Raw genomic sequence first — 15,394 nt, forward strand, 5'->3', positions numbered from 1 at the left:
TTCCGTATTAATTTTAAAAATAACAACATATTTCAGATGAATTATATACTACAATATTAATACAAAAATGCTCTCATACAGACCTACACTAAATAAATAATGAATGTGTTATATATTAGTTTAGGAGAGCTCATTTAGCTGAGAAACTGAACTCATATACGCACCAGTGATAGTAGATCAGACTTCAGCACCGCGGCCAGCGCACGTCACGTACGTACACACACACAGATGCGCGCTCTCGTTCAAAGACAGACGCGCGTCCCGCCTCTCAGTAGAAGCGCTGTTGTGCAGCGAACGAGCCACACGCGCACCGAACGCTCGGCGATTTAAGCAGGACAAAAGCTTCGGCGCACCATGTTGGACTGACTGCAGACTCTTTCAAATCGATGGATTGGTTTTGAAATCGTTGATACGGTGTTTTTGCGCGGGTCTGAGAGGAGGTGATCTTCCCGTTTCGACGATGGAACTCACGATGGAAAACATTGGAAACATGCACGGCGTCGCGTCGCACTCCCAAGCGGGGGACTTGATGAATTCCTCGCACGGCAGACCGTCGTCGGCTTCCCACCGGAACTTGGTGTCCCACGGGCGCTCGGCGATGGTGTCCAGCATGGCTTCGATTCTGGAGGGCGCCGGTGAGTACCGGAGCGACCCCGCGCTGTCTGGCCACCTGCATCCGGCCATGACCATGTGCGAGTCGGGCATGAGTTTGTCCAACACCTACACCACCCTCACGCCGCTTCAGCACCTGCCACCCATCTCCACGGTCTCCGACAAGTTCCACCACGCCCACCCGCACCCGCATCACCACGCCGCGCACCAGCGCCTCGCCACCGGCAACGTCAGCGGGAGCTTCACCCTCATGCGGGACGACCGCGGCCTGGCTTCCATGGGCAACTTATACGGCCACTATCCCAAAGACATGTCCGGCATGGGCCAGCCGCTGTCCCCGCTCTCCAACGGCCTCGGTTCTCTGCACAACTCCCAACAAGCGCTGTCCGCGTACGGGCCCGGCGCGCATCTCCCCAACGACAAGATGCTCTCTCCGGGCGGCTTCGAGTCCCACGCGGCGATGCTTTCGCGAAGCGAGGAGCACCTCGCGCGGAGTTTAGGCGGCCACGGGCACGGCATGATCTCCAATCTCAACGGCATGCACCCTCACAGCCACCTGCACTCGCAGGCGAACGGATCCATGCTGGCCGACAGGGAGAGGCACGGCGCCGGGGCCGGGCAGAGCGGCGGCTCGGGGCAGGTGGAGGAGATCAACACCAAGGAGGTGGCGCAGAGGATCACGGCCGAGCTGAAGCGGTACAGCATACCTCAAGCCATTTTCGCCCAGAGGATCTTGTGTCGCTCCCAGGGAACACTGTCGGACCTGCTGCGCAACCCGAAGCCCTGGAGTAAACTCAAGTCCGGCCGCGAGACTTTCAGACGCATGTGGAAATGGTTACAGGAGCCAGAGTTTCAGAGGATGTCTGCGCTAAGGCTGGCTGGTAAGTCACCCTCACATCGTCAGGATTTAGGGAATTTAAAAAGAGACATTTGTGAGACATAAAATACATTTTACGCTCTTAAAAATAAAGGCTGCAAAAGGTTTTACGCGGCGATGCCTTATTTGCTTCCCCAAAGATCCGTTCAGTGATCTGTTCCATGTTCCTCTGAGTGTAAAGAACATTTTAATAATCTAAAAGTATCTTTTTCCACTATAAAGGACCTTAAAGGCTCTTCATGCAACCATAGATGCAAATAAATGGCCTTTATTTTTAAGAGTGACACACAACTGAATGCTGATTGCTGAAGTTGTAAACTTAATACAAAAACCGTGGACTTGAATTATATTGCAGTTTTGTATCATTAAATGTATTATTATTTGGCAAAAGACTTCTCTAAAACAACGTTAAAGTGTCTAAATTGTATTAATAGTTCAAATCAGAACCTTTTGTTTTCGCATAAAGCCTTTTCAGACACAAGCACACATCACTGCATGAATGGCAAAATGTGCGTGAATTTAAAAAAAAATCTCTTTTCAGCAAAAGCTTCCTTAAATTAGACTATATTTATAGTTAAATGTATGGGCTACCAAAATAACCTTTCTTTGTGTCAAAGGTCATTTACACCTGCACTTTTGAAATAAGGTCATTTAACTGTAAAACGTGCATTTCAAAACAAGCCAAAAACACCTTTATGTGGCGCGCTTTAGAGGCATTTCTCTTTTAGAGAGTGTGGATGTGTTCTGGACTGGATGACCATCAAACATTAAAGAACGATTTGCTGTCAGAGGCTGATAAGGGGATGGAGCGACGACAGATGGAGATCAGCGATCGCGGGATTGCGCGTAAATGGTCGCGTTTGTGTTTTGCTGGGCGTCCCCGCGTCCACAGGGTCCGTTTGATACCCCTCGACTCTCAGAAAGCACATAACCTGAGCGCGCGCCCGCGTTTAGGGAGCGTGACCTCCACCTGATCGATAGCGCAGTTTCCCAGCGTCCCTTTGAAATGGAGAGCCGATCAATGCTCGATTCGGACCTGAGAGGAAGCTAACCACGCTGACGTTTAATTTACCTCGCTTTGTTTTAACGCCCTGACCATGCGCGTTTCCACGCACGCGTCACGCGGCTGCATTTGCGTGCGTCTGATGGTGACGTTGGATTTTACGCATTCATACCAAATATTTGGTACATACACTGTAAAAATGATTTCATGATTTGTCTTCACAACATTTTTTCTTTTGTCAAATCAACTTCAATGATTATTGTGGTTCAGATAACATAATATTTTGAGTTTCTGTTGATTAAACTCAAATATTTAATTGCAATGAACTTAAAATTAAGGCAACCAGGAAACTTGCTTTTTTAAGTTAAACCAACAATTATTTTTTACAGTGTAGCAGAATATTTTCATAATCTATCTATCTATCTATCTATCTATCTATCTATCTATCTATCTATCTATCTATCTATCTATCTGTCTGTCTGTCTGTCTGTCTGTCTGTCTGTCTGTCTGTCTGTCTGTCTGTCTGTCTGTCTGTCTGTCTATCTATCTATCTATCTATCTATCTATCTGTCTGTCTGTCTGTCTGTCTGTCTGTCTGTCTGTCTGTCTGTCTGTCTGTCTGTCTGTCTGTCTATCTATCTATCTATCTATCTATCTATCTATCTATCTATCTATCTATCTATCTATCTATCTATCTGTCTGTCTGTCTGTCTGTCTGTCTGTCTGTCTGTCTGTCTGTCTGTCTGTCTGTCTGTCTGTCTATCTATCTATCTATCTATCTATCTATCTATCTATCTATCCGACAATTTACAGCATAGCTATTTTGAACAATATTTTTACACAGTGATCTCCACAAGATCATGATTGAATTGGACGAAAAGGAAAATAGTGAGTTCAAATATTGAGGAAATATTATCTTTCCTCGCTCTTGCAAAAACAAAGTTGTAGTAAAGAGCCTAATAAAAGCCAAACTGTGGTAACATTACAGCCGTGAAATACTCCACCACATCTATTCATCATATTGATATCCCAGATTTATTAGTATACTAATCAATAGGTATTCTCCTTTCAGCTTTTGGGGGTTGTGTGGATTCAGGCCCATGAGACGCGTGTGGTTAGAGAGGGCAGCATTAGTGACCTGCGCGTGGACACATGTCCAATCTGTGTGCATTTGAATGTCTAATGGATCACTTGGCAACTGTGATTAATTACACCTCAGCACAACTAAGACATCCTCTCTCTCTCTCTCTCTCTCTGAGGTTATTCTGACTAACACTGAGTTCAGATCCACATCAGAGGCATGTTAGTCATCTTCACTCATCTTTCTGAACACCTACACACACACACACACACACACACACACACACACACACACACACACACACACACACACACACACACACACACCTCTTTAATACTTATACTTAATTATTTACAAATTTAAAACCCTCCTATTTCATTCATGTCAGTTTTGACACAAAAGTGGTACATAAAAATCTCTAAAAAATCCATAGTTTTTAGTACAGGAAAAACAAACTTGGATTAAGACTATTAAAATACACATCATATTATTAGATAAGATATCTAACCATTTAAATGAAATTATAACACCTTGTGAGTTCCGGCCAGGTCAATTTTGGACTGTTTTTGAGCAGCATGAGTTACAGGTTATTTAATTACAAAATATTTAATTAAATTCCATTCATTCCAATGTCGTTAATACTGGAAATTATCAGTTTATGTGCTCTTATAAATTTCACATATGACATATTCATTTAAAACTTCTCACACTCTAAAAAATAAAACATTGGTTCAAAAAAAAAAAAAAAAAAAAAAATATATATATATATATATATATATATATATATATATATATATATATATATATATTAACATTTTCCACTAGAATTTTTAACTTAAGTCAATTGGGAGAATTACATTAATTCAAAGCAATATTTTGAGTTAATCCTACATAATGTTTTAAGTAGGTTTGCCACAATAAAAACACATTTCTAAGTAACATGAACTTAATAATTGTCAACATGAATGCAACTATTTAAGTTGATCCAACATAATGTTTTAAGTAAGGTGAAGATGCTTTTTGGACACAATAAAATGCATTTCTAAGTAACATGAACTTACCATGATGGTAAATCTCCAAAAACCCACATTAACAGAAACTCTTCTAAATTAGCATAACAAAACACTAATCTCCCTTACCATTAATCTTGTGCAAAAAAATTTATATAACACTTAATTTTAGCATTTACTCTCAGTTTCAAGTGCCATGGGCAAAGCATGATGGGAAATATAAATCCCAGCCCAGTTTCACTTAACTTAAGTTCGTCTAAATTAAAAGAAGTGTTCATACAACTCAAAACAATGAAACACGTCTACACGTCATCAGATTGTATTTTACTTTAACAGAACTTAAAATTAAACACATTTTTGATTAACTGAAAATGCTAAACTATGACAAGTCATGATAGTATATCAAATCAATAGGCATAATTTGTGTGTCAATAAAATAACAATTACAAGTAAAAAGTCTAACAGCATTTCAGAACTTGACTTTTTATTTCACAACAATATATATATATATTTAAGTAATGACTAAAGGTCCCCTGAATTAGTTTTTAGAGTGCATGACTGTTGAAAAAAATATCTCACAGTGGTTTTGTTTTAGTTCTTGTAAAAGGTGAAATTTCAATCTCAATTTATTATGCACAAACAATTTAATGCATTACGCTCTTTAAAGATGAACAATGTATACTGAAGTGTTTTTACAATTATGTTTATTTTAAGACTTTATGAACACATTTATAATGCATTATATATGTAATGCACATATATATATATATGTTTTAATTAAATCTACAACTCACATTGTTACTGTCATATCTGTGTTTTACATAAACTGAAATGGGAACGGAGAGTGATTTAACAATGGTAATCTCTAATACTCAGATATGAAAATCAATCATCTTTAATATCTCAATAATAGAAAAATGCCATCTCACATATTTCACCAAGAGATCCCAATATGAACTCAAATATTTCTCATCAGACGATCTGAGCTGCTCCATGTTCGTTTTATCGCTCTATACTCTTACTGGATGATGACTATTGACTCATTTGAGTCTGTTTTTTACTCAAACGAGGGATGAATGCACTCATTACTGACGTTCAGAGCAGCGGCGTGTGTTTGTTCATAAAGCGCTCTTCTCTGCTGTATTATGTTCAGTCTGTCAGTCTGTTGAGGTCTGCGGTCTGAAACTACGAGAGACGAGAGGGAGTCGTCAGCCATTTTGATGCGGGCTACTGTGGCCAGAGACTTCATGGGTTTCCATTTGCTCAGATCCCCATGTTTTAATCCAAAAACAACACTGAATTTGACCCATTATCCACTGTCCTATATAATCTAAAACAAACGCATGCTGATAAAGTATTTGCAGTGAATTAACATCTGATGGTTTGTGCCGAAAACCCTCAGACCCAAGAGGTGTTCTGCTCCATAAAAAATGATATTGAATGGCCTTCTCTATATGAAAGCTTTTCATCCGTGAATAAATAAAGCCACAAACGGCCGGGATCGGTTTAAGCATTTTATGTTCTGCTGCAGCAGGTTCTGCAAACACTTTACAAGTGCAAAGATATTGATGCACCGAAGGCTTTGGTAAATCCATCTTGTGCTGTGAAAACATCAATTTAGTATAAGCCTCTAATAAGGCTCTTTCACGGACACCAAGGGGGATTTTGGCCAAATAAGAGGCTGTTTAATAACACATCTGAAATGTGAGGACAGTTGTGTTAAGCTCTGCGCTTAAGGAGAGTGAATCAGAGAGCGCCGGTGAAGGACACTCAAGCGTAATCCACAGCGTAAAAACATGCCGAAAGTTACTGTGAGCGTCAGATCATGAAATTATAACACTTTGTGAGTTCCAGTTTTGAGCAGCACGAGTTTCAAGTTCAAATGAATTTAATTAAAAATGACTCATTCCAATACTGGAAATAATCAGTTTATGTGTTCTTATAAATGTCACATAATGACATACTTCTCAGGAATATTGCCTCATGGTGGTTTTCCTTTAGTTCTTGTAAAAAATTAAATTTCAAAGCATTTCTAAATGAACAAATAAACATGAAATCAGGTGAATCTGTTAATAGTTTATTTGTACAGTGAATCCTGGATATATAATTGCATTGTAGAGATATTTAGGTAAAACTTTACTCTAAGGTTTCATTAAAATTAATAGATGATGCACAAGTACATTAACTAGTTAATGTTAATTTCAACATTTATTAATGCATTTTTAAGATCAAAAGCTCTGAACTAACATGAACAAACAATCAATAAATATATTTTATTAACTAATATTAACAACATTGTCATGTTGAGTAATGCATTAATGCTTTCATAATGTTTTATGCATTGGACTGCATTATAACCAGACTTATAATATACCATAATACTTAATTATTCAACTAATGCTTGAATGATATAGCTGTCTTTAAAGATGAACAGTGTATTTTAAAGTGTTTTACCATTTTTTTTACAAGAACATACAACTAATTCTTATGCATATTAAAGACATTATGAATACATTTATAGAAAGTGTTTGCAATACCGTTTTAATTGAATCTACGACTCACATTGTTAGTCATATGTGTGTTTTATATGCACTGGAATGGGAACAGAGAGTCTGTAATACTCAGATAATGCATTAGTAAACTGATCCTGCTTTTGTTTTAGTTTAGAGCACACAGATATTAAACCCGAGAATCGTTGCAGTGATTCCCAAAGGACTGCAGCCGGACACCGAAACACAATTACTGCTAAATTATGGATATTGTAAGCAAAATGCACAAGAGTGTGATACATAAAATGCTATACAAAGGAAAAAGACCATTAGAGTAACTGACACACACACACACACACACACACACACTTAAGAGTCATTATAAAACAGCCTCAAACTAAACACTCGATATCTATTCAGATTTTATGCTGCAAACTTTGGCAAATCCAGTGTTATTTCATCCTCATAACAAGCACTTTTTTACCTGTTATCTTGCAGTGAACACTGTATAAAACTCGCATTATACCGCCTCTGGCATTGACAAAGAAAGACATCTTGTCCAGACAAGTGTGTGTGAAAGAGTTTTGCTCTTTTCCTGAGTCATGTTGAGACACCGTGATGTTTTACCAGAGTAAGTCTTCTGCTGATATCGGCACTTTCTCACTCGATTCTGCAAAGCTTTCACTGAAGAAGATGTGCGGGAGACGCTGAACTCCATAAAACTAAAATGACTGGATAATGATGTGAGTGCATGAGTTAGTAACATGATTAAAAACATGAGTTTATTAGAGATTATCATAGTTAAATCACTCACCGTTCCCATTACAATTTATGTAAAACACTCATATGACAGATGGAATTCATTTAAAACATTAGCAGACACTTTCTATGATGTGTGTTTATAATGCATTATTAATGCATTCATAATGTCTTTACATGACATTATTATAATTAGTTTATTATTCAGTGATCCTATTTCATGTGTTATATCGTTCATGCATTAAGAACAATTAAGTATTGCAATGTATTATAAGTCTGGTTATGAAAATATACAATGCAGTACAATGTGTAAAACATTATGAAAATTGCTACCACTTTACAATAAGGTCTCATATTATATAAAACAATATAAACGCCAGCTTTCCCACATCACAAAAGCAACTTGTTCTTGGCGGTGATTTCTACGACACGAGAAATGATCCATCGCTGCTGTAAATGACAGAGTGCAACAACTAAAGTCTTTTAAAAAGGACACGAGTCTCTCATAAGTCAAGTATAAATGTATAAAGATTAATGTAATTATTCTCTTGCCTCTCATGAGGTAAAATCAGCTTTTCTCCTGTATTTAAAGCAAATGGTTAATGTTATAGCTGGTGAAGACTGTGCTGAGAATAAAATACTATAGCATACTATATAAATGCAAATATGCAGCAAACATTTCATATAATGCCACATATTCCCCTCTATGTTCAATTTAGTGGCATCCAGTTATCATCTAGGAAATGAGTAAAATCAAAAAGGATCATAAGCCGAGAAGATGTTAAAAAGCACAGTATTTAAGGTAACTCACACCAGATTGCTTTAAACCATTTACATTTAAAAACTAATATTTAAATTAATATATAAACCTAAATACTAAAATTTCCACTTAAATACTTAGTGTAGCTGAAACTGAAGCTAAAAAAAGTCACATTAAAGTCATATTTAAAGTGAACTTTAAGTAATATTTGAGTAAAATGAACTCATTTTTTTTGTTCTAACAGTGAACAGTTCATATTAAATTTACATGTGCAGCACATATTACTTCTGGTTTATACATCAAATTAGAAAGGGAAGCTTGAGTTATGCACATTGCATTTTGGGATACAGTATTCGAACAATATATTGGCGGCTATATCGGTATCGGCCGATAAATCTTCATTTTTAATGTTATCATTATTGACCTGATAAGAAAATTAGGTTGATGTGTTAAAGGCGGTAAGTTATGGATTATTTGAATCACTTCAGATGCACACTGCTGGCCGTGAGGCTTTTGATTGGTCCTTCAGCATCACATGACATGACAGCATGCAGCAGATTATGTGTGCTTTAGTTTATGTTAGAGAGAAGACACAATGTTGGCAGTGTGGGAGATTTAATTTGCCATATGCAGAGTTCATTTAAAAAAATAAGGAATCTTTAACAGGTTCAGAGTAGACTACATTTAGTAAATAATTTCAGGATCTAGATGTTTACTTGCAGTTTCCTTGTTTTCTGTAGTTACTTTTTCAAAACAAAAGCAGTTTTCCACTGTATTTGATTGCATTTTGTTTTTGTAATCAGGGTCAGAAAATTTATATTGAGATATAACACCAATATATCGGTTATCGGCTTCCAAATATAGAGAATTATCGGTTATCGGTATCGGCCGATATATGTTCGTTTTTAATGTTATCATTATCGGTCTGATAAGAAAATTAGGTCGATATGTTAAAGCTGATAAGTTATGGATTATTTGAATCACTTCAGATGAACGCTGCTGGATGTGAGTCTTTTGCAAAATTTTTTAGATAATTTAACAAAAACTATCTAAAAAATCCTCATTTTTTTAGATCATCACATCACACGACAGCATGCAGCAGATTATGCGTGCATTAGGTTATGTTAGAGAGAGGAAACAATGTCGACATTGTGGGAGTTTTTTACTTCAGAATTGCAATTTGCCATATGCTAAGTTAAAGATTCCTTGTTTTTTTTTAAATTAACAGGTTCAGAGTAGGCTACATTTAGTAAATAATTTCAGGAAAAGAAGGATCTAGATGTTTACTTGCAATTTCCTTGTTTTCTAGTTACTTTTTCAAAACAAAAGCAGTTTTCCACTGTATATGATTGCATTTTGTTTTTGTAATCAGGCTCAGAAAATTTATATTGAGATATAACACCAATATATCAGTTATCGGCTTGCAAATATAAAGAATTATCGGTTATCGGTATCGGCCGATATATGTTCGTTTTTAATGTTATCATTATCGGTCTGATAAGAAAATTAGGTTGATATGTTAAAGCCAATAGCCTAAATTATGGAATATCTGAATCACTTCAGATGCACACTGCTGACCGTGAGGCTTGTGATTGGTCCTTCAGCATCACATGACATGACAGCATGCAGCAGATTATGTGCGCTTTAGTTTATGTTAAGGCCGGAACACACCAAGCCGACGGCGACGAACTAGTGGCGACGAAAGCAGACTGCGGGGTCGGCTGGCGTCGGCTGGCGTCGGCAGCGTCTGGGTCCAAAGTTGCCCTGACACACCAAGCCGACGTTCGACAGCCGACGGCCAAATAGCACGTCCGTTCTGCGCCTGCGTGAGATGAAATGCCTTTCCATGCCAGCAGGTGGCAGTAGTTTGTGTTCGTTGCTATGGTTCGTTGCTAGGGAGACCGGAAGAGCTACAGGGATACAAAACATAAACAAAGGTGCATGAAAAACCAGTTCTCGCTCATCACATACGGATTCGTGTTATTTCAAAAATGTCCAACACGTTGCAAATGGCACTGGCTTTGTCAGCCCTTGGTCTTTTGCTTGTGGAAGAGGAAAAGAAGAAGCGGATGAGAAAAATACGGAGAAAGCGCACTAAATGGGTGAAACCATGGATACTCCAGAGACAGGCCCAAGGTGCTTTCCCGAACCTGTGTCGAGAGCTCGAGTTACAGGAAACTTGTGGTTTTAAAAATTTCGCTCGGCTTTTTCCCACTCAATTTCACATGTTAAAAGAACTTATTAGTCCAATCATACAGAGAACAAACACGAACTACCGGGATTGTATCTCCGTGGGGGAACGTCTGATGATTACACTACGGTTCTTGGCAACAGGTAAGGTTATTCGTTGTTTGAACATTTCATTAAAACACCTTTTCAGTTGTGTTTATTTTGGTGTATTATGAAGCATTATAAAAGTGAAAAGAATTTTATTATTTTGTATCCAGTTGTAGCCTACTTTAAAAAGACACAATGTATAAAACATTATTATGGTTGTTTGTAGCACAATGTCTTTAATAACTGATAAAAAAAATATTTGCTTTAATGTAGTGTAGTACAAATGCATTAAAAGTGTTAGATTTGACTCTGTAAAAGGTGTGGAAAATTAATAGTGGAGTTATGTGTTTGTAATCTTTGCAGGAGAAAGCTTCAAGAGCCTTTCTTACCAATTCCGGGTGGGAATGTCCACAATTCAGCAATTTGTTCCTGAAACCTGTGCAGCAATCTACCAAGTCTTAAAAGAGAAATACCTAAAGGTATACATGTATCTGTTTAATGTTTTTTGTTTTAGCCCAAAAATGAGCAATTTTTTTGATCTCTCAGATATTGTTTTAGGAGGCCTCTGATGTAGAAATTAAAGATTTTTCAGTTTTTTTACATTTTAATAAGGGTAATTTTAGGGTCTTATATTGTAGTAGATAAACTGAAAGAATAGACAGGATGGTAGACCATGTGTCGAGGGCAGAGATCTAAGTATTATCCATCAAATTATAATTTCAATGCAAATAAAATTCCACTACTACATTCAAACAATACAGTCTGGCTGGCCTATTATGCTCTCTACTTATCATACTAAAAGAACACATTCATCCCCCCAGAGCACTTACAGGTTCATATTCAAGACCATTCATACCTGTCCCTGAACAATGCAACAGGCATCTCCCCCCAAACTCCAAAACATAAAGAGCCTAATGCTGACCTATAAACACTTCTTCAACCCAATAGCATTGTGAGGACGAACAATAGAACCCATTAACTATGTAAATGTGATCTTGAGAGAAAAAAACATTTGCAGGCATTTTTTTTTAAATTTTTGAAAGTGATGTTGTAATTCTGCAGAAGTGGGCTTTGCAGGGTTAATTCAAGAATGTCAAAATCACTGAGTTATTAATGGTCTGACGAGTTAAACTAATTTCTTTTAATTATATTGTTTTTTAGTGCCCAGACACAGTGGAAGAGTGGCAGCAAGTAGCCGTTGGATTCCAGAATCAGTGGCATTTCCCAAATTGCCTGGGTGCTCTGGATGGAAAGCACATTAACATTCGTCCCCCTCCAGGATCTGGATCTAAATTCTTCAACTACAAGCATACATTCTCAATAGTGCTTATGGCACTGGTAGACAGCAACTACAGATTTCTGTATGTTGATGTGGGCTGCAACGGGCGCATTTCAGATGGTGGAGTGTTTGGGGGATGCTCATTGCAGGATGCCTTGGAGAAAAGAACATCCAACATTCCTGCACCTGCACCACTTCCTGAATCAGACCAGCTGGCCCCTTACTGCATTGTGGCTGATGAGGCATTCCCCTTAAAGGAATACCTCATGAAGCCATACCCGAACCGCAAGCTGTCTGTAGAGCAACGCATATTCAATTACAGACTTTCGCGAGCTCGAAGGGTGGTTGAAAATGCATTTGGCATCCTGGCAAATCGTTTTCGCGTCCTACTAACCACCATTAATATTCAAAGCACTGCCAAAGTGGAGGACATTGTTTTGTCTTGCTGTGCTCTGCACAACTTTCTGCGCAAAGAGTGCTGTGAAGTGTACATGGCAGGAATCGACCAGGAAGAACAAGATCATGACACTGTCCCTGGAAGATGGAGAGAAGACCCTGGCCTACAGCAGGCCTCTCTGCCACGCACAACCAACAGTACAACACACGCCAAACAGCTCAGGGATAAACTGTGCCAGTACTTTAATTCGGACACCGGTGCAGTGCCCTTTCAGTGGGGCAAAATATAAGCATGTAGCAAACTTGTTTCTTCCCCCCCTTTACCTTGGTTTATGTTTTATAACAATGGTGTGAATTTGCAAAATAAAGTTTATATTTTTACATCATTGTGTTTTGTGATTTTTTTTTTTTTTTTTACATAAAGAACAGTGAAGTGCCTTTTACACAAAGTCAGTGTTTTATTTTCAAATGTGCAAAAATAGCATTAAGGTAATTTACAGAAAAATATCAACAGTTGGTATTTAAAATAAATAAAATGTACAGAAATATAAACTTTGCATAAGTACTCTAATATAACGTACAACTAAGCGTGACATATTTACTAAATGCTACAATATCTGTTTACAATTTTGCTACATAAAAAATTACAAGTGTGTATACTGATTGGAAGATGCATCCAGTGCATGGTTGTGGCCCACTGAATATTTGAAAATGCAATTATCAACCTCATGCTGGAAATGTGGCAGTAGATGTGGTGGCAAATTCCGCATTCTGTGTTCAAGATTTTTGCAGTAAGCTGAGATGGCATCATTGGTGTTTTCCTGTGATGCCAACTTTTCCAGAGTTTTGCCGATGGTGCGCATCAAGTTTGTGGATTCCTCGCTGGAGGATTCGTCTTGCATCTTCCTGCGCTTCCCTGGAGGCTTTGGTTTTATGTTGGAGCTTTGCAAATGGTCCTTTCTCATGGCTGTGGACTCAGTTCCACAGATGGTGGATTCAGCCAAGGGTGTACTTGACCGTAGGTCAGCATCACTGAAGCTGGGGTCTTCATGGGTGCCAGTCCAGGTGTCACTGTTGGTACCATCTGAGGGTGAACAGGAATCACTATCAGCCGCAGGTTCCTTAAAAAACATAAGATACAAATGTGACAAGTTAATGTAATGGCTTGACTTAATATGCGGAGTTACTTGTGAATAGACTCTTTTAAAGAAGCACTTGCCATCTTACAAAAAGCAAAATGTTTATTTTATTCTGAAATTAAACAATAAATAAATAAATAAATATAAATATATTTGTTTATTTACCATGATCATTAGATTTGAAGTGCTCTCCTTCCTTTTTGTGTGAGGCTCTAGAAACTGCAGGCGGTTCAGGATCCATTGCTGCCTGCCAGTCTTCTGAGCTCCAGAACTTCCTGAGGGTCCTTGTTTCTTATAACGCATGTATTGGGTTCGCAATGAATCCCACCGCTTCTTGAGCTCTTTTTCTGAGGGACAAAGTAAAATTTTGTAAGCATTAAGTGTTATGGCTGCTTATTTTGTCACTTTAATGAGTATTTGTTATGCCAACAAATGTTACTTTTTGCTGTATTGTTAATTATATTATTAACAATTTGATTAACTTTAATATTATTATGAAATATGAGATGCTAGCACAGCACATATTAATTACTGTCTGTTTCCATAAACAAACTTAGTTTGGTACACACAAAACACTAAAATGGTTATATTAGTTTTACTATGGACTATTGAACAATTACAAACAAGCTTTCTCAATTGCCAAAAAGGAAATCTTACCTGATATGACGAGTTTATTTTCGATCTCACGCCACAGTTCAGCTTTCAGCACACGGTTGACATAACATTTTTCCGTAATGTCATACAAACCCGGCCTTTCCTGGATCATGTTGATCAATTCGTCTTCACTTGCCTCGTTCCAGATAGCCATGTCTTTCACGTACCTAAGGTAAACAATGTGTGTTCCCTCTTGACTTCGTCGTTTACTTGCTTCGTCACTTCCGTTTTTCTTTTCTCATGCACTGGTTCGCTAGCTGAACAGCCAATCAGAATGATCATATGGCCCGACGGCCCGACGAGGTCCAACGCCGATTCAACATTTCGAATCGGCCGAAACAAAGCCGACGAGGACCAACTTCAGCCGACGGTGCAGAACACACCGAGGAAACTTAGTCGGCCGACGAAGAAAAACTGCCCGACGGCCGACCGTCGGCTTGGTGTGTTCCGGCCTTTAGAGAGAGGAAACAATGTCGACAGTGTGGGAGTTTTTCACTTTGAAAATAAAAAAAAGAGTACATCAGAATTGCAATTTGCCATATGTAAAATTATTTTAATAAAATAAGGAATCTTTAACAGGTTCAGAGTAGGTTAAATTTTGTAAATGATTTCAGGAAAAGAAGGATCTAGATGTTTACTTGCAATTTCCTTGTTTTCTGTAGTTACTTTTTCAAAACAAAAGCAGTTTTCCACTGTATTTGATTGCATTTTGTTTTTGTAATCAGGGTCAGAAAATTTATATTGAGATATAACACCAATATATCAGTTATCGGCTTCCAAATATAAAGAATTATCGGTTATCGGTATCGGCCGATATATGTTCGTTTTTAATGTTATCATTATCGGTCTGATAAGAAAATTAGGTCGATATGTTAAAGCTGATAAGTTATGGATTATTTGAATCACTTCAGATGAACGCTGCTGGATGTGAGTCTTTTGCAAAATTTTTTAGATAATTTAACAAAAACTATCTAAAAAATCCTCATTTTTTTAGATCATCACATCACACGACAGCATGCAGCAGATTATGCGTGCATTAGGTTATGTTAGAGAGAGGA

General features: G+C 38.1%; 2 protein-coding genes across 2 annotated transcripts in view; one reads left to right on the forward strand and one right to left on the reverse strand.

The window, feature by feature from the left end:
- The first annotated feature begins 460 nt into the window (after positions 1-460).
- The window catches only part of onecut3b (one cut homeobox 3b), a 31,819-nt gene continuing 16,885 nt past the window's right edge, over positions 461-15,394 (forward strand). Inside the window, exon 1 of the mRNA XM_067363381.1 lies at positions 461-1,493. Within this exon, the coding sequence (XP_067219482.1) occupies positions 461-1,493 (1,033 nt within the window). The remainder of the gene's footprint in view (positions 1,494-15,394) is intronic.
- Positions 13,118-14,758, reverse strand: LOC137003281 (transcription factor Adf-1-like). Its single transcript, XM_067363382.1, has 3 exons — positions 14,340-14,758; positions 13,848-14,029; positions 13,118-13,664 (listed from the first exon to the last, which is right to left on the reverse strand). The coding sequence occupies exons 1-3, from the start codon at positions 14,488-14,490 to the stop codon at positions 13,188-13,190; spliced, it is 810 nt and encodes a 269-aa protein (XP_067219483.1). The 5' UTR covers positions 14,491-14,758; the 3' UTR covers positions 13,118-13,187.

This window comes from Chanodichthys erythropterus, chromosome 16 (genome assembly GCF_024489055.1).
Source record: "Chanodichthys erythropterus isolate Z2021 chromosome 16, ASM2448905v1, whole genome shotgun sequence".
Lineage (NCBI taxonomy): Eukaryota > Metazoa > Chordata > Actinopteri > Cypriniformes > Xenocyprididae > Chanodichthys > Chanodichthys erythropterus.

Bases quoted from the DNA above. Each gene is read 5' to 3' on its own strand.
- LOC137003281 (XM_067363382.1), bottom strand. From the start codon at position 14,490: ATGGCTATCTGGAACGAGGCAAGTGAAGACGAATTGATCAACATGATC. The intron at 14,030-14,339 runs GTAAGATTTCCT...TTTGTCCCTCAG, and splicing joins AAATAAACTCGTCATATCAG to AAAAAGAGCTCAAGAAGCGG. The intron at 13,665-13,847 runs GTAAATAAACAA...ATGTTTTTTAAG, and splicing joins CTTCAAATCTAATGATCATG to GAACCTGCGGCTGATAGTGA.